Source organism: Crinia signifera, chromosome 6 (assembly GCF_055691185.1).
Source record: "Crinia signifera chromosome 6, ASM5569118v1, whole genome shotgun sequence".
In the NCBI taxonomy this organism is placed as follows: Eukaryota; Metazoa; Chordata; class Amphibia; order Anura; family Myobatrachidae; genus Crinia; species Crinia signifera.
This window is the reverse complement of record NC_139222.1, coordinates 250,312,676-250,336,000: the sequence shown is the minus strand read 5'-3', so window position 1 is coordinate 250,336,000 and position 23,325 is coordinate 250,312,676. Positions and strand designations below refer to the sequence as shown.

Genomic DNA, 23,325 nt, shown 5'->3' with positions numbered 1-23,325 from the left:
TACTTCTGAAGTCATGCACCTGATTTTTTTTTGCCTCAGTTTTTCTTTTAAACAGCTTGCAGATGAACTATTGACGTATTTTCCCATTTTATTTGCAACCCAACTCCTTACAATGGAAAAATCAGTAGCCTGAATGATGCTATATTTCAACATGTCAGGCTACACTCTCTCCTATTATGTCTTTTCCAATAGCCAATTAATATCTTAGCTTAGGAGGACACTGTACCAAAGACTATTTTGTGCTACATTAGATTACTCTAGCCTAGTGTGCATTTGATTACTATGGCCTTGTGTGCTGTTCATTGCAGAATCGTACCAATTAAAAAATAAGAATTAGTATGCACATTCGTCAGCAGTTATTAATGAAAGAAGACAGCTGATCACTTTGTTGGGTACTTATGTAATATCTGGGCTCCCGTTTTTTTTTATGAGACCGCGTCCCCTCGTGGGGCTCACTGCGCTCGCCACGCTTCGGGCACGGTGGCTCGCTGCGCTCGCCACACTATATAAGATCAACTCCATGCGTAGTTGAATATTAGGGTTATGAAAAAATGGGGGGCATTTTACATGGGAGCCCAGATAATACAAAAGTACCCTTTGTTGTTTTACTTATTATTACATTTCTTTCACAAACCTTACCCTATCAACTCCGCCTTTACTAAAGGTGCCCATACTGTACACACATACCGATTCGGATGGATCAGCCCGATATATCGGATGAAAACTGGCCAAATTGGACCTGTTTGACTTCCAATCCAACTCGATGTGTGTTCCTGTGTGCATCGGACTGTAGATCATATGTGCAGCATGTATGATCAATTGGTTCGGACCCACAAGCGGCACATTGCGGGTGCTTTCTATCACCCATGATGTACAGTATCGCATCCGATCAGAGTTGTAGGCGTGTGCCAGCAGTGCCGTACAACCAGCACACACCTACAGTCTGCAGTTCGGGGAAGGGCCAGACAGGATAAGCGCTCTCCATGCTTTGTGCCTCCGAGACCCCCCTTTCTTCCCCCAGCCACTGTCAGCCAGGGAAAGAAGCTGCAGTTTTGGTGATGCGGCGGGCAGGAGACTTGGAAACTCCCATTCACAAGAATGGAGGCTACTGATTGGCTGAGAGAGCACTCTGAGCCTATCAGCGGCCACCCATTCATTTGAATGGTAGTTTTTAAATCTCCTGCCATTAATCGCTCCTTGGGAGTTGCCAGGAGGGTTGAAGTGAAATTAGGTCTGAAATGTCCGTCAGACAAGTCAGACCTGTGTATGGGTGCCTTAACACCTCAACATAATGAAATAATGTAGTGGCACTGTATAAAATGTTTTTGATTTAAAGTCAGTAGTCAATAATTTGTACAGAACTGATATAAACGTGTATCTGATTTGCTATTTAAGTATACCATGTATTTGAATAATTTTTAATAACATCTCTCCCCATAGGTCAACCAGAAAACACATATATTAGACCATACATGTAGTGGCACACTGACTTGCCTTAGTAATAAAGTCAGACCCAGATTAAGCTTTAGCTGCAGAAGGCCTGTACCAAGCGGTGTCAGAAGTTGGGAGGTGACTCTTTCCCTGCCCAGTATGCAAGTAAAAATAAATTACTTATAAACAAAGGTTAAGGCATCTGCCTATCAAATAATATTTGTAGTATATACCCAGAAACAACAGTTTTCGGGCAATACTAGCAAATATTAAGGGTCCCCTGAATGAACTATGGAGGGATGCTGCCCCTCCATTTCTGACAGCATCTGCCACCCCATGGGTCTCTATGCATACTATTAAGCTACAGGATTTTTCAAGCTCCTAAATGCTCGGCTGCAGGGGTGTTTTAAAAGAGGAGGAGACTTATGTGCAGCGTCCTCCAGCCACGCCCAATCCTCTCTGCCGGGAGCAGCGCAGTGTGTAGCAAGCACTAGGGCCTCAGACCCTACTGTGCAGCGGCCATTTTTGCATTGCTGCGGGCGTTGTGGAGTCCAAGCAATTTTTTGCCGATTTTGGCAGCGCTCCTGTTGCTGAACTTTGGAGGGTAATTATAAAAAAAATGGGTGCAGCGTGTGCGGTGTTGGCCCCCTTTGGACTCGGGAGCCCATGTGCGCTGTGCACATGGCACCCATTATAAATATCCAACTGCTAGGCTTATAGGCTAATGCCATTTCTAGATGGTGTTACCACTATGGGCTATTAATTCACTTTTTTTTTTAAAGGGAGCCTCTGGCTACAGTATCTCTCCATCCAGTGATCTGAACCCAGAAAAAGTGTGGTTGTCTTATGCTATCACAAATGCTTCCAGCTCTTCACCGGGATTTTACCAGGGACCATCTCCTAACAAATTCACAACCTCAACAAACTGAATGGATGTGATTGTCACAATATTTTTTTTCTTTCAAAAGATGATTAGGATAAAGAATTGAAGACAAATGTACAGTAAGTGAAAGATTTTGGGACAGCTTCCCCAATTGTTTAATGAGGAAATCTATTACATGGCAGAACCAACCTGGTTTTTCAGTGTAAATAATTGCCGTTTTAAACTCTCCCAAAATCTCTCAATATGGGATTCTCACACCTTTGGCCCTTGGAGTGGAAACTTGCTTCCTTGTATTCTATGTCCAATCTAATGAACCCTCACTGAATTTCATATTTTGGGTGGTATTTATGAATTGAATTTCATATTTTGGGGGTTATTTATGAATTGAATTTCATATTTTTGGTAGTATTTATGAATTGAATTTCATATTTTGGGGGTTATTTATGAATTGAATTTCATATTTTTGGTGGTATTTATGAATTGAATTTCATATTTTGGGGAGTTATTTATGAATTTAATTTCATATTTTGGGGGTTATTTATTCATTGAATTTCATATTTTGGGGGTTATTTATTCATTGAATTTCATATTTTGGGGAGGTATTTATGAATTGAATTTCATATTTTGGGGAGGTATTTATGGCAGTGGTCTTAAATCTTCATCTTAAAGACAGATGTTTTTCAGATACACGAGTGTCGTTTGTAACTTTGAAGAACATTTATTGCAATCTTATTGTGACTGGATTAATGATTTCAATAACATTATTGAGTTTAAATAATGTGATCTCATTTATTATATCTCCAATAAGATATTCCGGAGCCATGAACTGACATGTTATTTATCAATGCAGAGAGAAGTTCCCATCATGAATAATGATTTGAAAAACCTTGTTACGTTCAATACAATTTGGGAATTTAGCAGGAGGTAGAAAAAGATGGATGCTCTTAGTTGAAAGCAACAGTGTACCTCACTTAGATATTCAAGAGCCATGCATTGAAATGTATTAGCAAACTGTTTTCTCAGAGGATTCTGCTTTTTTCACATTGTCTTACAGGTTTATTCCAGATTTAATTGAATTGCCATGGAGTTGGCTTTAGTTATTTATATATAAAGAAAATGTAGAAATACATTGAGGCAGATTCATTTAAGGGGTTTATTCAATTAAAGGTCTGTACACCATGGGGGAAATTTAATAGCATGAGAGATTCAGAAAGTGAGAGATTTGGTAAGAAATCTCCAGTTTTTTTTAAAGCGGCAATCATTTACACTGCAAAATCTGTTTCATTTTGAAGTGTAAATAATTGCCGCTCTAAAAAAAAAATATCGAGATTTCTTACCAAATCTCTCACTTTCAGATTCTCTCATCCTATTAAATTTCACCCTATATGTTAAGCCCCAGAGGGTGAACTTAATGCAGATTCTTCCTTGCAGCCTCAGGAGCTGCAAGCAAAAATATGTTAAATGCACCCTCTGGGACTTAACATATGGTGTACTGACCCTTAATTGAATAAACCCCTTAATTGAGTGATATTCTTGTTATCACTTGTTGTTACAGATGGAGCGGGTCTCTCCCTTGCAGGGGATGGTGATGGCAACGCCAGCCGCCATCCCCCGCCATCTGTATCTGCGAAAGGGGACGCGCGCGCACAAGATGCGCGCGCGTCCCCTTTTGCACGTTTCCCCCGGGTCCCCGTCGGCTTGTCGGCGGTCACCAGAGGTCCCCCCCGCCTCCCCGCACCCCCCTCTAACCCTGTCTGTCTCCCTGAAGCGGAGACGGACAGGGTTCCCGTCGCCCCGCCGCCCGGAAACTGAGACGGGCGTGTGCGTGAGACGCACGCGCGTCTCAGTCAGATGGACAACGGGCTGCTGGCGGATCGCCAGCGGTGACGTTCTGGCTATTCGCCAGCAAGAGGGAGCCCGGCTCCATCTGTACTAATCTTAAATTTTATTCTGACCAATCAGCTTGTGTTTTAAGATTAGTAACAAGAGATAACAAGAATATTACTCATTGTTAAATTTTCAACTTAGGGCCTTATTCAGACCTGACCGCAAATTAGAGAATTCACAAAACAAGCAATTATTGAATGACTGCCATGTGTACCATTCGCATCGCACATGTGTGTGGGTGATTAGCGACAGAAAACGCATATGGATCATAAACACAATGTGACTGGAGTTTGAATAACAGGAAGCTGGCGTTTGGGGGTGGAAACCTGCCATTTTATGGGTGTGTCACAAAAAAACATAGGCGTGCCCAGGTGTTTATAAAGGGAGGGTCTTAGGCCTCATCGATGACCACTACCAGCCTGTCTCAATCTTAGATTAGTGGAAGCCTCAGAGTTACTCACACTTACACAGATTGCAAAAACTTTTCGATGGTTTGGAAATTGCGTCTGGATTTGAGACTGGATAGTGATTGGTGATCCATTCGCAAATTCTCTCACAATTTATCAAGGGTGCTTTTTCTTTCTGTCTCGGGAGTGGCTTTCTACTCGCAGTCCACTACAACTTTCATGTTAGTGGTCAGGTCTGAATCAGTCCCTTAATGCGGTATCTATGGGTCAATGTGCATTATCCGCAAGTTTACCATGGAAAGGAATGAACTAATAATTGAATAGGATGAATGCGGGGAAGTTCTATTTAATGAATAAAATCATAAGCAAACTAGAAACTGGCCTGGTAAAATTTATGTCCAGTGACATAATACCTGTGAAACTGTAATAAAAGTTGGTTCATTAGTTTGGGTTAGATAAGCTGACATTTGTAGGTTCCAAGGTTATTAAGGAGCGCTTTGGAAAATTCAAATGAAAATAAACTAAATCTGTCAGACTACTGTATACTTTCAGGAAGATTATGTATTTTTAGGCTCTGACTAATGCACAAGTGGCCTAACTTTTGAGAGCAAGAAATCTGCAAAAGACCCATTTTTCAGAGTGAGTGGGGTATCCAACAAGCCTGGAAATTTTTTATCTGTGAAAAATGAGGGGGGGGGGGGGCAGTTTTTTTTAACACATATAGGGAAATTTATTAGGATCGAATGGGTACGAATGTATCTGTTCTTACCCGTCCGATTCTATTATCGTCCGGGATCCTCACATCAGCAAATTTAGAACTGCCGCTTCTACAAATAGAAATCATGGCCGCCAACAAACGTACAAATGAATAGACCACCGAGAGTACTCGCCCACATTTCTCCATAGACATAACATAGTAACATACTAATTAAGGCTGAAAAAAGACTTTAGTCCATTGAGTTCAACCTATTTGACTTGTATCTACTGACTTGAATAAGTCATATGTATGTTATTCCCTTAGTGGGCAAAAATATATCCAAGTTTGATTTAAATTCATTAAGTAGGATCGATAAATCTAAAACCATGTGGTTTAGGTAAACTACGAAGGGTCATTAGGTCAAGTGTGTGGTCTGACCACAAAGTCAATTAGGTCAGACCACACACTTGACCTAATGACCCTTTGTGGTTCAACTACACCGCAAAGTTCCCACAGATACTTGAATAAGGGGAAATCATCCCCATAGTAAAGTATAGTAAGCGGAGCTCAGTCAATCAGGAGATATGTGGCACTCCCTGATTGGATGCTGGATCCAGGAAGTGACAGAATTCACTGCTGATGTGGCACTCCCTGATTGGATGCTGGATCCAGGAAGTGACAGAAGTCACCCATGGAACAGGCATCGGAGGAGGAAAACCCATGTAAATACAACAGGGGCTATTCTCCCTCATCTGGGTCCATGACCCCCATATGGGGAGAATAGAACCTGTGGCGAGTGCAGCTAGCCACCAAGCCCGAAGCATGGTGCGTGTAGCGTGGCGAGGGTAGGGAACCTGCAAGAGGCTTTTTTTGTGCTCACCCTCCTGTCGGAATACCGGTAGCTGGGATTCCGATGTCGGGATACCACTTTCAAACCGGGATATGTGTCCAGACCTATGTTATATTTATTTATTGTTTTAATAAAAAACAGGGCTTTAAGGGCTGGTTATCTGGGATTTTACAGGAGTCTGCTTCTTCTTATAGGAATGGAGGCTCAGGTTGCAAAGATGGATCCATGCACCCGTGTCTTTATAGACATACGCAGTCCTTAAAATAGTCCTGGTGGTGATGGGGTGGAACTCACTCCCCCCCCCCCCATATGTCACCGCCAGGGTGGGTGCTAGGGTGTTCGGCACCCCCCTGCAAGCTTTGAATTTATGGCCAATCCCATATACCCATGAAAAGAATAATGCAGGCCACATAATACCGTCCCTAATTCAAATTATTCCCCACAGTGCAAAACAACCCAACACCTGAAAGAAATGGAAGAGTGCCGAAGGCGCGCAGCAAAAATTTAGGGCATGGCTTTGTGGGAAAGGGGATTATGCCACACACCGTAATGCCCATTACACATTATGCCACACACCGTAATGCCCATGACATATTATGCCACACACGGTAATGCCCATTACATATTGTGCCACATAAATGCTGCTTACCTACATGCTTGTTTCTAGGGTATTCATGCTCATTGCTAGGGTTTTCTTGCTTGATGCCAGGGGCCACATGCTCAGTGCCAGAGGTTTCTTGCTCACTGCCAGGGGTTACATGCACAGTGCCAGGGGTTTCATGCTCAGTGACAGGGGTAACATGCTCAGTGACAGGGGTAAAATGCACAGTACCAGGGGTTTCATGCTCAATGCCAGGGGTTTCATGCTCAGTGCCAGGGGTAACATGCTCAGTGCCAGGGGTTACATGGACGGTATCAGGGGGAACATGAACACACACACACACACACACAGGCATTAACATCAGAAAACTTTTTTTTATAATGCTCCTCCAACACAGCACTCATCACTGAAAAAAAACAAAGCTGGCTACCTTATCCTCCAAGGGACTTCCTACATCAAATAAATGTATAATTTCTGCAATATATATAACCAGGAGCAGCACCAAGTGAATTCAATTAACGATTACCAGGTGATAATAGTTTGTTTCTGTCCCTTCCCTCAGTGTCTGCGTGGGTAAAGGGTGGCAGAGGGCAGCTCCTCACATCAGGAGACACAGATGTGTGATGATGCCTGCAGAGGGACTGGAGGAGGCGGGATGGGCCAGGTCTCATCATCCCCTTAGCTCCACCCCCAATATCCCACCCAACTCATTATTATGTGTTTTTTTTTCAGCTGGGTCCCTGGCGGTTTTCTAATGCGGGTGGCTGCGGCAGTGCTACATTGTACGGCTGGCGGCCAGCAGGGTAGCTGTACAGTCTTTGATGGGCGCTGGCTAATGCCGGCAATGCCATTAATGACAGGAAAGTTGCTGAGAGGCAGACCGAGTCACGCTGTCTGCCTCTCAGCATCCTCCTTCCACTCATCAGCGGCAACTGGCAAGTAAATCACTTGGACACAGACACTGACTGGAGGGACACTGGCGGGCTGCGGAGGTGGAGCTCTAGTAAAGGCTGTCTGCAGTGCTTAATGCAGCCTGTGCCAGCCTGTCTGCTGTGTTGGGGAAATCTAAATGTAATTGTGGCCAGGCATAGTGGGCACTAGGAGGCGGAACTACAGTATGTTCCGGCTTCAATTACAACCTACAGGAACTCAGTTCCGGCCCGTTCCAGCTCACTTTAAGCCCTGGACATATGCAGTAACATTCCTAGGCCAAAGCTGGCAATGTAGACTTTTGCTACTAATTGAAAAGTGGTAGTGTTAAGGATTGGTGAGATTGCTGCGCTTTGGAGCAGCTGTACTAGCAGTTGAACAAAAATGAATTTCTCCTGTAGAATTTTATCTAACACCACATACAATGTACAAAAAAGTATACAAACGATAAGTATTAATTGATTCTCTGTTCCTAGACTACAACTGTGAACAAAGCAACTGCAAAACCAACTCATCCAAACCAAAGTCCCAATCACCCCAGTACCCTTAATCCTAGCCCTTTCATCTTTTTTATGGACATTCAACATCTTCCTCCAAAGATCCGTTATTTCAGTATTCTGCAACTTCTGGTATACAGTAGTTTGGACATCTAGTTGCAAATCAAGGTGTTGCTGTATAACGCAGTAAAAACAGTGACGTTGCCAATAGCAACCGGTTTCTACAAATCATTTTCTAGAATGTACTTGATCATTGCTATCATGCAGCTAATTGGTCCAAAGGTCCAAATATATTACTTACTAGAGTGCGTGGTCTCCGTTCCCATAATTTTTGATGTTGGTTGCAGCAGTTATTCCACAAATAATAAAAGGGACACCACCACTTATTAGATATAACCTGTTGAAAGAGAACACATTTAGTTTATGTACAGTAGCTAGTATGAGAATGAAGATAACGACACTACATAGATACATAGAAAAGCAGATATGGACATTCTTATTGTATTTAACATTCTGCACACGTAATTCTTTACAATCCTAGAGATTAGATCTTTAGAAACAGTTATGGTTATTCTCTGGTAGGTGAGGTGCTGGGATAACAGGAGACTGGGGACTGGTTCTTGTTTAGGGTCTTGTTAAAGTTAATGTTGTAGGTGATACAGCCATTGGCAGTTCTTGCAGGTTTGTAGTTGATAGGATGGTGGACAATGTAAATCAACAGCATCCTTTGTTAAAGGACGCATTATGTAATGTGTGACCTATTCACCGTACTTTCATGATGTAATGTACTTCAAAAACATCTGACAAAAAATGTAACGAATAATAACTACAATTATATTTATATATACATATAGATATATATATATATTTACATATAGGTCAGCGCTGCCTGCCACCACGCCAAACGCCCACCTGCCCTCCCCACCGCATCCAGGGTTGGACTGGCCCACATGGGTATAAGGGAAACCCCTGGTAGACCCCACTGCCTTGAGACCCACCTCCTGCTATAGGAATCAGATACATAAATACATATATTACATTATACTGCACAGGACTAGGGTGTATTTTCAGAAGGGCATTGCTGTTATTAAGCTAGTAGACTCTCAGGCAGTGGCAGAACTTGTGGATGGTGAGCCCAGGTGCACAAATATAATTTTTGCCCCCCTCCTCCATCCAACCCCAAGTTAACAATATGCAACACTGCAGTGGGTGACAGGGGGAAGCAGAGGGTGACAGGGAAACAAAGTGGGTGGCAGGAAGAGGATGACGGGGCAGCAGTGGGCCCCTAAGTCCTCAGGGTCACCAATGGTCACCAACTGCACCAATGGTAGTTCCACCTTTGCAATCAGGCAAGGCATGGACTAGCAGTATTCGCTTTAAATCTATATCACTGGACCCAACACATGCATGGTTAGCCAAACCAATGTCGTGGCTGGTCACACCCCCTCTGGTGACTGGTAACATCCATAAACATGGGCCCCTACCAATGTATTCCCCTGGTGAGCAGGGCCGGTATAAGGCTTCTCAGCACCCTAGGCAAAACTCCAGCCTACTGCCGCTCCCCCCCCCCATACTGCCACCAATAACCATTTTCCAACCCCTTAATGCATACTTGATTAACATTCTGGAATAGCAGGGAGCCTCCCAAAATTGAGTGGTCCTCCCAGCCCCCCAGGTAGGTGGGCAAGACTCTTGCTTTCTCTGGAGGCCCACAGCACCCTCCCCTTTGCCACCCACAACAGAGTAAAGGAAGAGAGGGAAGCAAAATAGGGAAGTATGCCTCAAGAGAAAGTATGGAGGTGAGGTCGTAGAGGTTCCACAGCAGCCACCTACATTAAGTACAACAAGGATCCTCACAGACATCCTTTATTTTTTTGATAGGCAGACTTGGTGGCGCCCCCCTAGATCCTGGCGCCCTAGGCAGCTGCCTAAAGCTGCCTAGTGGTAGAGCCAGCCCTGCTGGTGAGTGTTTCATACCCCAGTCCGACACTGACCGCATCCCCTCGCTAGCATGTGAAGGGCTGTGTACGAAGACACATCAGTTTGCATGAGGCCCAAGGGGAGAGAAATCATTCGATGGTCCCCGACAACATGTGACGTCAGCCACCCGCCCCATGCAGGCATAAATCTGCCTGCGTTCCCAGGGGAATGCCCAGCCTTTTCATGGGGACACCCATAAAACACTGGAGTGTTCCCCTCCAGCCACCCCCCTGCCGATGGGAACGCTTAGGTGAGTGTGATACTCCCCAAAGGCATTTGCATATTCGCGCATGCACATAACCTCCACCATTGAAAAAAGTGTCCGAATTTTGACCCGTACGAACGTGTCTGAATCAGCCCCCTTGTGTGTGTACACAGTTTATGGGATTTCTACGGTATAGCAATGGGTTACATAGGTAAACCAACTCTACTGATTTGAAGATGAACAAAATGATGACGGCTGGACATACAGTAGTAAGGCGCCGACTTCTATTTCCTAAATCATTTATTATATTGTAATTAAAGTATTCAGTTTGCAAATGGAATAATAAATGGCATTTAAGTCGATATATATTATTCAGCAATGTCGTGGTAGACAGACACTTACAGTAATAATAAATTGCTGCAGATAATATGCGTGTGACAGGACTGAAAATTATCATGGAACAATTATACTTGCTCCAGGTGTGTAACAATGATTGCAGGACAGCACCGTTCCCTCATACACCAGACAGATCTGAATATTTCTTTATTCTAAATTCAAGTTATATGTTGTCCTGTTACCATCGTATGGATCATTGAATCACAATGTACAGTATAGTGACAATGCCGGGGGCTGCAATGCATGTGGCTATGGTGTATCATTGCACTTAAATATAAAATGCCTGTGTGAGCCTTTGTCTTGAGTTTATGTCTGTCCTTCTAGCAAATGTATATTACAGATGATTTATAACCAGTGGCTCAGCCATAGGGGGTTATTCTGGTTGATTCGAGCCTTGCGAGTCCACCAAACTCCGCTTGGTCACCAAGGGCGATTTGTTTGCAAGGCCTGTGACTCTGAAGTCACTTACTTTAGCGTGGACGCTCGAGCGGAAGTGGGCGTCATCGGGGCATTTGCATGAGAACGCCCAGTGTTCTTAAGGGAACGCCCATGAAATGCTGGGCTTTCCCATATGCAAATGGCCCGGCCCACCGCCCCACGCTCCCCATCGGCACACTTGGGTTCACGCACCCAGCAAACACCCTGTTCACCGTGGCCGCACGCACCCGGCATATGCGCAGAAATGACCAGGAGCATGCTCATATGCCCACCATCGGAGCCACTGCGAATATTTGGATCCATGCGATCCTGATCCTGACCGTGATCCTGACATCCGCGATGCAATCATGCATCACAGAGCGGGGCTTTACATGCTGGATGACCTTGCTCATACTTCCCAACTTTGATGCGGCAGGAGGGGGGGCGCTTACACGCACGCCGGAAATTTGGGGGACCCTGGCCTATCAAAAGGGGCATGGTCTATACTCCCGTTTTCGCCACTGTGGGGCATGAATATACGCACAGCGTCTATTCACGGATGACAGTTGGGATTCCCAACATCCAGTACCGCTACTCAAATAATGGTGATTAAGGGGAAAGTGTTATAAAACTTTAATGGTGTTAAATACTAAAAACAAAACATATCAACTCATTTAGCATCCGTGTATCAGGCTTTTTGTCCAGTAATAAAAAGAGATGAAATGTGATTTTAAAAAAAGGTCCTCACATCTTTTAAATTTAGTTCCAACATTATTCAGATTATTTGCGACCGCTTTTAGTCTGCTGTATAAAAGAATCATATTTTCCAGAAATCTTACTCGCAGCTGCCGTACCTGCTGTAATAATCTTACTTTGATCATAGAAATTGGGTATTCATCTATTTAAATGCTAATTGACTTTTTTACCCTTTGCCTTTTCTTTATTGCTTATTAATTTAAAGTGTAATTCTAAAATGTGTATTACATTTCATTTCTTTTTACATTATGTTCCACATATATTGACAACCATGGAAAATGATAATAGGTCTCTCTACGCAGTTTATAACTAAATGCAAAATGTATGCAGTATACATTACCCGTCACACTAGTGATAACTAGAAGATCGTTTAGGCCAGCAGTTCCTAACCTTTTCCCGACTGAGGTACAAAGTATGTCTGTGAACTGCCACTACCCTATGGCCCATGGTTAGATTTTAATAAAGTGCAAAAAAAAAAAATTACTACTCTCAATAAATTATGTAAAATAATTTAAAAATAACAATGAATACGAAATTAGGAGAACTTCGCATAACATTTAGCTTTTTTTTTTTTTTTAGCTCATAACACAATGTGGAATATTAGTGGAAAGTTTGCTAGAACAATTTAAGAAAATAAAAAAAATTCTTATTGGATGCTCTTTCCTCATAGATAACTGTGGAAGCTTCCCCCTAAATGTTTGGGAGTATATAGGCCCCACTATGTTGACACAAGCATTCTGATATGCATGATATTTTTTATAATTAATTGATCTCAAATAACTGACTATCCTGACATTAAATGCATTAATATAATGCTTATCACAAAATATCTCCCATCTCGACCACTCCGCTCTGCACAAGATCTGCATCTCTCTTCTGCACGGATCACTAGCTCCCATTCACTATTACAGGACTTTCATCGGGCTGCTCCCATCCTATGGAATGCCCTTCCACGCACAGTAAGACTCTCCACTAGCCTCCAAACTTTCAAGCGTTCCCTGAAAACTCACCTCTTCAGGCAAGCCTATCATATTTAAGTTCTACACGCATAACCCTCCGAGGCACTTATGTATTATATAGCTTCCCTTCTGGACTTGTAACTTGGTGGGACTGCTATGCTATTACTGATGCCTGTCCTTGTGTTTCCCCCCTATGTCCCTATAGATTGTAAGCTTGCAGCAGGGCCCTCCTACCTCCAAGTCTGTCTGTCATTACCCAGTTTGTTTTATCACTGTCTACTATTGTAAAGCGCAACGGAATCTGCTGCGCTATATAAGAAACTGTTAATAAAAAAATAATAATAAATTAATTAATTAATATAACCAATGGGATCCGGACTATGGGTCAATAAATATTAGGCCGACTGTCAATAGTCTGACCGATATTGGTCAATATGCTTTCGATCGTTATGGGCAGTAGGTCAACGCAAGCAAAGGGTCAGTATGGTAGCGGTTGACACATAAAAATGTCGACATTAGTTTCTCATGATTTTATAAAACTTGATCTTTACCAGACTGTGATAGGGAATAGGAAAGCGGGGGTACGCAGTCACTTATTGGGGGGGCCATGTGCTGTACTGTACAAATTGACACAAAAAAATAAAAAGATCATATTGACACATTTCCATGCGTGCCGTCAGTTTCCATAACGTTGACCTTTTGGTGCCGACCTAGACACTGTTCACCCTATGATTAAAACACATAACTAAGGACTTCACAACTAACCACGGCCATTGCAAGGAAGCTGGATAGAGCCGCTCCCATCTTGCCACCACTTGAACATACAACACCTAGAGATACCGTAACATTGCTTCATATTCACTCAGTTGTATCTATGATGTGTGCATGCAAAAAGCAATTTACAGAACACGCAAAGCAGCTCTGCAGCGGACAAAGTGAACCCCGTAAATGACAAGGTAACAAACCTGCGCTCTGAGGTTAATACGAATAAACGGTATAGAATAAAGATGACATGACTCTGAGATGCTGTACACCAATTTATTCAAAATACATCAGCAGTGATAACTGCATCTTAATAAGATCTTAATAAGCAGGTGCTGCATAATGATTCACGAACAGCCTTACAGGAATAAATAAGAGCTTTCAAGTACAACACACAATGCCCTTCTAGCAGTAACGTTGTCATAAATAGTGGGATATATTAGCAGCCAGGGGAACATTTGGGGTAAGTAATAGGTGAATGCTCATCATTGCCTCCAACAGAGTCGGCATAAGTAAGATAGCTAGTGTGACACTCAATTAGTCAATATTTCACATGCATTCGGTCAACGGATACAGTACAAACATTTTCATGTACTGTACAAAAGGTCGATAATTTAAATGTTGATAGGTACAAAAGGTCGACATTGTTTTGAGTCATCTGGTATAAAAACATGTGTCAACTATTGTTGACCTTTTTGTATCTGTCAACCTTACCCACAGTCCACCTTTCATATAAGTCGACCTTGTGTACCTAAGGCATGTTGACCACTTGCTGTTGACCTATTGAATGCTGGCCTGTAAATACTGTAGATTTTCGGTATCACACCCAGTGAGTCCCTCTAGTCCCTACAAGATGAGTAGGAAACAGTGTAAAAGTGATTCCTCCAATGTAAACAGCAGCAGCGCCTCCAAAACCGGACGTCTCCACAAGATGCAGTGACGTCACCAAACCCTGGGATAAATGTATGCGGCTTGGTGAACAGGTATCGCTCTCCATAAAGAACGTTATGTGCAATGTGATAATGCACCAGCCAATCAGCTCCAATATGTAAATTGACAGTTAAGAGCTGATTAGCTGGAGGATTATCACCTTGCACATAACGTTTTAGATACCTCTTCTCCAAGCTGCATAATCCCACTGTAACAAAGCCGGCTACGGTTGCCACCAGCTCCCTGTTGGAATAGACTTGAAAATCCATGACCATCAGTTTTAAAACATGGAAGGTTATATCTATCGGCTTCTGATGGTCCTTCCTAGCACCAACATCCATCTTAACATTATTACAGGACTTACAGCATTACACCCTCCAAGAATTGTTGTAACGTCTATCAATATCTACCCCCCCAAAACCTATTTGTTCTGCGCCTGCAGAGAAACTAGCTGGGTGACGGCTTGATTGAGTGACAGATTTAATCTTTGTGTTCTATACATGTACTGACGCCAACACACAACAGCATCACACATGCTTTTCATCTTAACATCTCATTTATTAGGATGTATTGTCTAGCGGACAGGCTTCTCTTACCCTTCGCTCTATTGCCTGCTTGGCACTACTTGGTTAAGAGAATGCATTGTACAGTATGTTTAAATTGCTTTGCGTCATTATGCAACCTGAATGTGGAAATCAAATAGCGCAGTTCTCCGGTTAGTCTTTCAAATGGACCTCTGTGTAAAAAACGTAGCATAAAGACATCACCGGGGATTTAACGCCTTAGAATAGCAAGAGAATAAATTGAAAATATGTGAGAGAAGGCGAGCTTTACTCATAGCAACAGTATCGTGAAGATAAGGTCAAAGGATGATCAATTACTACTGCCCTCTATATCTCTGTCTTCTGAGATAAACACAGGTTCTATAGTCAGAAGCTGAGCGGACACGTAAAACAATGATTCAATTCGGGGTTGTGCAGTTATCAGTAGTAATTCATAGAATGGTTTGGAAATCAGCTGAGCTTGATGGCTGTCAAGCATTTGGCCAATAGAAAGAACAGTTCTATTATTTTTAGCATGTTTTAATTTTTTAAAGCTAATACAAATCCTTTAGTTCATAGACTGTACATTGTTTTCCTTTAACAGAACACTTATTTACACTAGTGTTTGTTGTTTTTATGTACTGTATAGTATAAGTTGGTATATTGTAATATCTCACCAACATATAGCAATAGAAAGTGCGTATGGATCGTAATTGCAATGTGACCAGACTTTGACTGACAGGAAGCTGGCATTTGGGGGTGGTAAGCGGCTGATTACTGGGTGTGTCTAAAAAAAAAAACACAGGCATGTCCAGTCATTTGTGAGGAGGGTCTGCAATGTCAGTGATGACCACTTGTAGTCTGTCTAAAGGCCCATACACACTGGACGACTTTGCGCTCAAAGCCGCCCAGTGTTTATGCCCCGTGATGAGCGGTGAGTGCTGCTGCGCGCTCCAGCATCCTCGCCGGGAAAGCCATTCATCTGTTGGTAATACCAGCAGATGAGCGGCTTTGAGGACGGCTTTGCATAGCGCTTTGCTATGCAAAGCCGTCCTCTCCCCGCTGATGGTGCCGGGCAGGGGGAAAGTCGCTCAGTGGGTATGCACTGAGTGGCTTTCCCCCAGCGATGAATGCAATCATCGCTCTCCATACACACTGGGCATAGTCGACCAGTGTGTATGATCCTTAAGTCGCACATGAGTGGAATCCTCAGACTTACTCACACGTGCACAGGCTTTAAAATCCTTTTGATGTTTCGGCAATTGTGTATGGATTGCGATTAGCGATCTATTCACAATTCTCTCACAATTTAGTAAAGGGTGATTCTCTTTCTGTCTTGGTGGCTGCTTCTCATGATAGTCCACTTTGAATTCTCACATTAGCTATGTGGTCTGAATCAGGCCCAGTATTGTAGAAATAATCAGTGGCGTAACTATAAATTTTGCTCCCCCAAGCCAAAATAGTTTTGGGTGCCCCCACCCCCCCATAATGCCACACACCGTAATTCCACATGCCGTAATGCCACTTACACAACACACCGCAATGCCCAGTACACATTATGCCAAACACCACAATGCCCCTCACAATATGTCTGACCGTAAGGCCCCTCACACTATACACCACACACCGTAATGCTACTTACACTATATGCCACACACCATAATGCCCTATACACTACACACCACACATCGTAATGCCCATTACACTACATGCCACACAATGTAATGCTCATTACACTATATGCTTCACACCATGATGACACTATTCGCACACACTGTAATGCTCCTCACACTATACTATGTGTCCATGCCCCACATCATATACCCCTTATACACATTATGCAACACAATAGTAGATCCCATTATACTTGCCCCTTACACAATATGCCACATTGAATGAGCCAAAATTCACATTATGCCACACGGAATGAGCCAAAATTCGCACTGAATGAGTCAAATTAATATTATACCACAGGAAATAAGCCAAAATTCAAACAGATGGATAAGCCAATATTCACAGGTAATGAGTCAAAATTCACACAGAAAAACAAAGAAAATTCATGTTATGCCACAGGGATTGAGCCAAAATTCATATTACGCCACATATATAGAGCCAAATATCACACTGAATGAGTAAAAATTCACATTATGCCACACATATTGAGCCAAATATCACACTGAATGAGTATAAATTCACATTATGCCAAAATGAAGAAGCAAAAATTCATATGGTTTGAGCCAAAAATCACATTATGCCACACTGTTTGACCCACAATTCACACTGAATAAATCCAAAATCACATTAAGCCACACGGATTGAGCCAACATTCATATTAAAGTATGCCACACGTATGGAGATGAAAGTCACATTATGCCACATGGGTTGAGACAAAATTCACATTATGGCAAAATTCAAAATTCAGGGGACTCAGAGAGGATGTGGGGACACAAAGAGACGGAGGCAATGTGGTGGCAGTGGGGATGTGGGGACAGAGGCAGAAAGGACAGAGGCAGGGAAGCGGGGACAGAGACAGAGGGGACGCAGGGACAGAGGCGGAGGGGATGCGGGGACTGAGATGGTAGGGACATAGGCAGAGGGGATGTGGGAACAGAGGTGGTGGGGACATAGATGGCAGGGATGTGGATACAGAGACGGAGGGGACATGGGGACAGAGGTGGAGGGGATGCGGGGACTGACATGGTGGGGAGAGAGGCATAGGGGATGCGGGGACAGAGGCAGAAGGGATGCTGGGACAAAGGCAGTGGGGACAGAGATGGCAGGGATGCGGAGACAGAGACTTAGGAGATGCGAGGACAGTGACGGAGCTCTGCAAGAGGCTACCTTTCCAGTAGGGTGTTAGTGCAACATGGCTATTATGAGGCAATGGTTTTTATGGATGCCCCCCCCCCCTTCTCCACTACTGTTTATTTTTCTTCTTTACAGAGACCGCCTCCCACCCCCACCTTGTTTTCTAAGGAATGTTTTAACATATAATTCCCTTTCCCCAGTGTGTACTCATACATACATACAAATATAATCACCTTGCCTGTCTTTTGGCTCCATGAGAGGAAGAGAGGTGCAGGCAGAAAGCTTCTCAGTACAGAGGAGCAGTGCGGCACCTGGGGCCTCGGGAAACGGCTCTGGAGGTGTCAGGCTGGTTACTGTGCCGGCTGGCTTCAGACGCTGCGGGTTGTTCCAGCGCGCAGTGACCCGACAGACTGCTGCCCGCGGCAATAACAGGGCTGCCGCGTTCTGCTGCTACCTCCCTCAGAGTCAGCGGCCAGGGAGGAAGAAGCAAGCAGCGCCGGCGGTCTGTATGGAAGGGGGAGGAGACAGGGATGCGAGGGCTTCCTCCGCGTCCCTAACTAAACTAATATCATCTCTTTAAGCAGCAATGCCGCTTCTGATCTTGGCGCCCCCGCAGCGCTGTCTCCTCCAAGCCACTGCGGGGGCTACCTCATTATAGCTACGCCACTGGAAATAATGCATGTAATGTAACTGTAAGTTATATTAGGGGTCCTCAAACTATTTTGCTCTAGGCCCCCATCAGACAATAAAAATAATTACAGGGCCCCAGCAAGTTACTGCATGTTAGGTCAGCAGACACCACATACATGGCAGCATTGTGAGACACAAAGTGATGGGAGGAGTCTAATATACCATAACCCATCACATCCCATGTTAGGTCAGCAGACAGCACATACATGGCAGCATTGTGGAGACACAAAGTGATGGGAGAAGTCTAACATAACGGACAATTCAACAGATTTTTCCTTGAATCACTGACTAAGAATAGCAAGGTCATCCGCCTGATGGTCACCAACATGGAGTTGCGACCCCATGATGAGAAGGTCAGGACCCACAGTTTGAGAACCGCTGAGTTATATGTATATATTTTTACTGGCCTGGACAGCTAAGTGCCCTTAGACTAGCTGCTTTGTTTGCAAAGTTTACTGGATAGGGATCCCCTGTATCCCTCTTTGTCAGCCCCACTGAGGCACATGCTTTTTTTGTGGGGCTACCAAACTTTGATAAATGCAAGTGGTCATTTTCAAGACCACACTGAGAGCTAGGGTGATCATTTCTTACCACAACTGGTTTATATATGGTTGTTGGTAAATATGCCCCTAAATATGCCACTGATGTTGAATTCCCTATCTCAGAGTCGGGATGTGGGGTAGATAGTTCGATAGAGACGGTGCCACAAAGCAGGCCCCCCCCTCCCCCCAGATAAATTCAGGGATATTCCAGGTACTGTTTATAGTCCTTTATCTACAGATTGAGTGGGGCAGTTAGGAATCAGAAGCTTCTTTAGGTACCTTGGATAGCAGTAGGAATTCTGATAACTGCCCTGATTCCAGATTGTAAACTGAATGCCAAATTTCCGAGAGAAGCATGATAAATATGAGAATATTCCAATGCTCTTCTGGCTAGTTTGGCTTTGTGAACCACAGTTATTCATTAAACAGATGGCCCACATCCAATCCCCTTTCCGCTCTGCCTGAAACCAGTTTGCAGAATATCTTGTTTTTAATTTTAGCTTCTGAGATCTCAGACCTAAAATCATGATTCTCATTCTGTTTGGTGGCAAAATCCTGTTCAAACACGTTGGGATTTGGGTTTAAATCCTGAATTTGATAAAAAAAAAAAATAAAAGAAGAGGGATGAAGTATGTGCTGAAAAGTAAGCCATCCATCGCGCTGTAATGCTAGCATAACAGTGCAGCCAAACTGAAGTCATGCATTCTGGGCAATTCTTATTTCAAGCATAAATCTTTTTTTTTTTAGTAACTGTTCTGCCTATCCTGGTGCTTTGTCTTTCTCCCTGCGCCTGCTGCCTGCTTGCATTCACTATGTATGATAAAGCTATGATTTTTGCCATTCATAGGAAATCTCATTCATACTTAACACTCAGTGCCATTTCTGAGTAAATTGCTACCGCCGCTGCTGAACTGTGTCAGAAATTCCATTTAAAAGACTGTAACGTTAACAGCATAGAATTTCCATTGTCAGCAGAGGTGCTGAAATATGCCAAGTTTTCCGTGCCCTGCTGATTGCTGCCAGTCCTCTAGTATTATAACTACACAACACATCTGGTCTGAGGTCACAGGCTGGATGAAGGATTTCATCAGCCAATTACTTCCTATCTGCAACGGTAACAAGACCTCTCTGTGGACTTGGGAACATACATGAACCTGTGTATCCTAATGAAAGTGACCTGTTTAAGTGGTCGAAATCTTCATTAATAAAGTTGCATTTTAATGAAAGTGACAAGTTTAAGTGGGCATCTGCTTTTTAAAGAAGGGCTATTTTAATGAGCGTGGCTCTCCTTGGATGAGGATTATAATGAATTTGACATCTTCAAGTGTTCAGTGCACTTATTATTACAATGTGCGCTGTTATTGCTGTTAGGTGACTTATTTTATATGTGCATATTAAATAAAGCGATCAACAGAACAAAGACGAGTTCTGAATTAATGGCGAAGGTTGTATGAATAAATCATGTTAAAAAGATTTGCTTACACAACTAGCACCACTATGTCGACACTTCTGTTGGCATGGGTAAAATGTTGACATCTAAAATGTCATGATGGACTAAATGCAGACATAGTGAAATGTTGACATTAGGACATTAGCAAAAATTTGGTTTAGGTCTAGAATTAGGGATACCATTTAAAATAAATTGTCCACATGTCAACATTATGGATGTGGATATGGTCAGTGTTGACATATTGAAACCCTAGTGCAGTAAGCATGGTGACAGTGGTGCAGCCAAAAGTATTTTTTTTTTTTTTATTGGACCCCATAGCAACATGGGTCCCAAGCCCAATACATCTAGGTAACACCTCTCTTCACACTGTTTGTTAAATGTAAGCCTCATTTATGCAAGTTAATATTCTGATACACAAAGGGAAACATGGTGCAAATGACTTAATTACTATCTGAACCAAGATACCAAATAGACTCATATAGTATAGTAGTATTTATGTTACATAATAAAACTATAACATAAAGCATAACATAATAAAACCAAAAATAACATAAAACCACCCTAAATAAATCCAAATGTTCAGAACTGATTCTTTCCAGGCTCCCGAAAGATTCTGGCAAACTTGATGAGAAATGTTGGGGCAGACCCCAGTGAGGCAGAGGCGGATTTCGTCATCATGGGGCCTTAGGCCCATTTTGCATACCTCCCAACATGACCCATTCCAGGAGGGACACAATGCTCTGTTTCTGGACCTCTTAATTCATGATTGCCATCACCTAATCAGGTTTATTGATAAGAAAGGCGTTTGACCACAGGTGAGGATAATCGTAAATTAAGAGGAAAGTCCAGAAATAGAGCATTCTGTCCCTCCCCTTAATGTTGGGAGTTATGATTTTGGGACTGCCTCCAACAATCCATTGCAGTATATTTTTGCTGCTGATTGGAGCCGGCATCGATAAAGTACCTTATCTACAGATAAATGCTCAGCTGTGTGAACATCGCCATTGTGTACAAATCTGAATCCGGCTCTAGGACTTGTGGAAGTAGGCCTAATACCTTTGTCACACTTACTGTAAACTGACCGCCCAAGTATAGTGGATAAAACCATTTTGTGCGTCCTAACAATTTTATCCTATCAAAAACACATCAGAGGGACTTTGGGAGTATGGGCAGGTCCATGTGATGTCATACCTTTATGCGATGCTGCTCTGGGAACATTTTGGATGGCGGGGATATCTTTATGGGACACATTGGGACCTGCTGGGTGCTAGGCAGGGGCCTAGGTTGCCTTGTGGATAATTTGCCTCTGAGGTGCGGCACCAGAATTTGAGTCACCATGCTCCAGATAATTTCCTCAAGTATCACTACCCCATAACATCTTGAAGAAAGTTTTTGAACTCTGATAATAGTAAATATATTACTTTCACCCTTCAGGACCTTATAACTACGCTTTCCGTTGCCAAACCTACCCATTGCATTTTGCTATGTGATATCCTTGTGCAAATAAACCTATGTAACTGGAAGAGTGTATGGAACAGGACCCCTAGAGTAATAAAGAAGTGATTTCCCATTTCTACCTGTGTAAAAGCAATAAATGAGTAAAACAATTAGGCGATGTAATTGGAACCTTAAACTTCCATGCGTCGCGTAACAAAGAAAGTAATGTTGACTGTTAGGAATGTGAAGAGTTTTTCCTCAGGCTTGCAGTAGATTTTATAGCTGCTGCATCATAAAGGCGAGTCTCCGGCATCTCATTTTGTGTTTCTATTGCCAATCTCTCTCCGCATTATTCTACACCTGCACACTTACATTCCCGGAACACGCGTCAGGCATCGTCTTGTAATGGAATGCCTTGTCTTGGATTTTCTGAGGAGCAGTGTCCTGTGACAGGAGGGCTCTCTGTGATCAAGGGGAGGCAGAATTTCATACAAGTAGTGGGGGTCATTTATCAAGATGTCATAAATACTGAAATGACATGCACTGAATCATTACTTGCAGGATGCTGTTTGTGAAGCTGCTTTTATATTAAGTTTAATGGAACTTAGATCTTTTATAGCCTGTAATAGCGATACAATTATAACAGCGTCAGCAGCACACTTACTCATCAGCCTTGGGAGAAAAAGATTATTAATAAAGTATTCTATAGTGTTATTATCAAGTTATTCAGCTGTGTAATGCACCGCGGAATATTCAGACCGCAGCCAATATGCGTCAATATAGATTTTTAAAATGACTGATTTTTTTTTAGCTAAGATGGGAGTGCTAGTGAAGATTCTACTTGTTATGGTACTTGTGTAGTTTCACGGCGCCAGCATGGCGCCGTGCTACTTCCGGGTTCTACGCTCGGCCACAAACTATGTTAAAAAAAGTAACTTAACTCCATGCCAACATGGATAGTTCATACCTCCACTATCCATGTTGGCATGGAGTTGATTTTAAATAGCGTGGCGAGCGTAGTGAGCCACCAAGCCCGCAGCGTGGGCACCGTGAAACTACACAAGTACCCTTGTTATTTATTTACCACCTTCAGTACTTCCTCATCTTTGTGCCACCGATTACGCTATAGAACTTACGTACTGTATGGTGACACCACCATCCTGGGTCCACGCCACCATTTATTACCTTTATGAAAGTTGTGGCAAGCGAAGTGGAGCGAGCCACAGAGCCCGAAGCGTGGCGAGCGAAGCAAGCCCGCGAGGGGGCGA

General features: G+C 43.1%; 1 protein-coding gene across 4 annotated transcripts in view; it reads right to left on the bottom strand.

Moving 5' to 3' along the window:
* ADGRA1 (adhesion G protein-coupled receptor A1) overlaps positions 1 to 23,325 on the bottom strand; it is a 570,817-nt gene that overhangs the window by 4,047 nt on the left and 543,445 nt on the right. For all 4 annotated transcript variants that reach the window (XM_083149304.1, XM_083149300.1, XM_083149302.1 and 1 more), the window contains one exon: positions 8,485 to 8,580. In XM_083149304.1, coding sequence (XP_083005430.1) covers positions 8,485 to 8,580 — 96 coding nt within the window. The remainder of the gene's footprint in view (positions 1 to 8,484; positions 8,581 to 23,325) is intronic.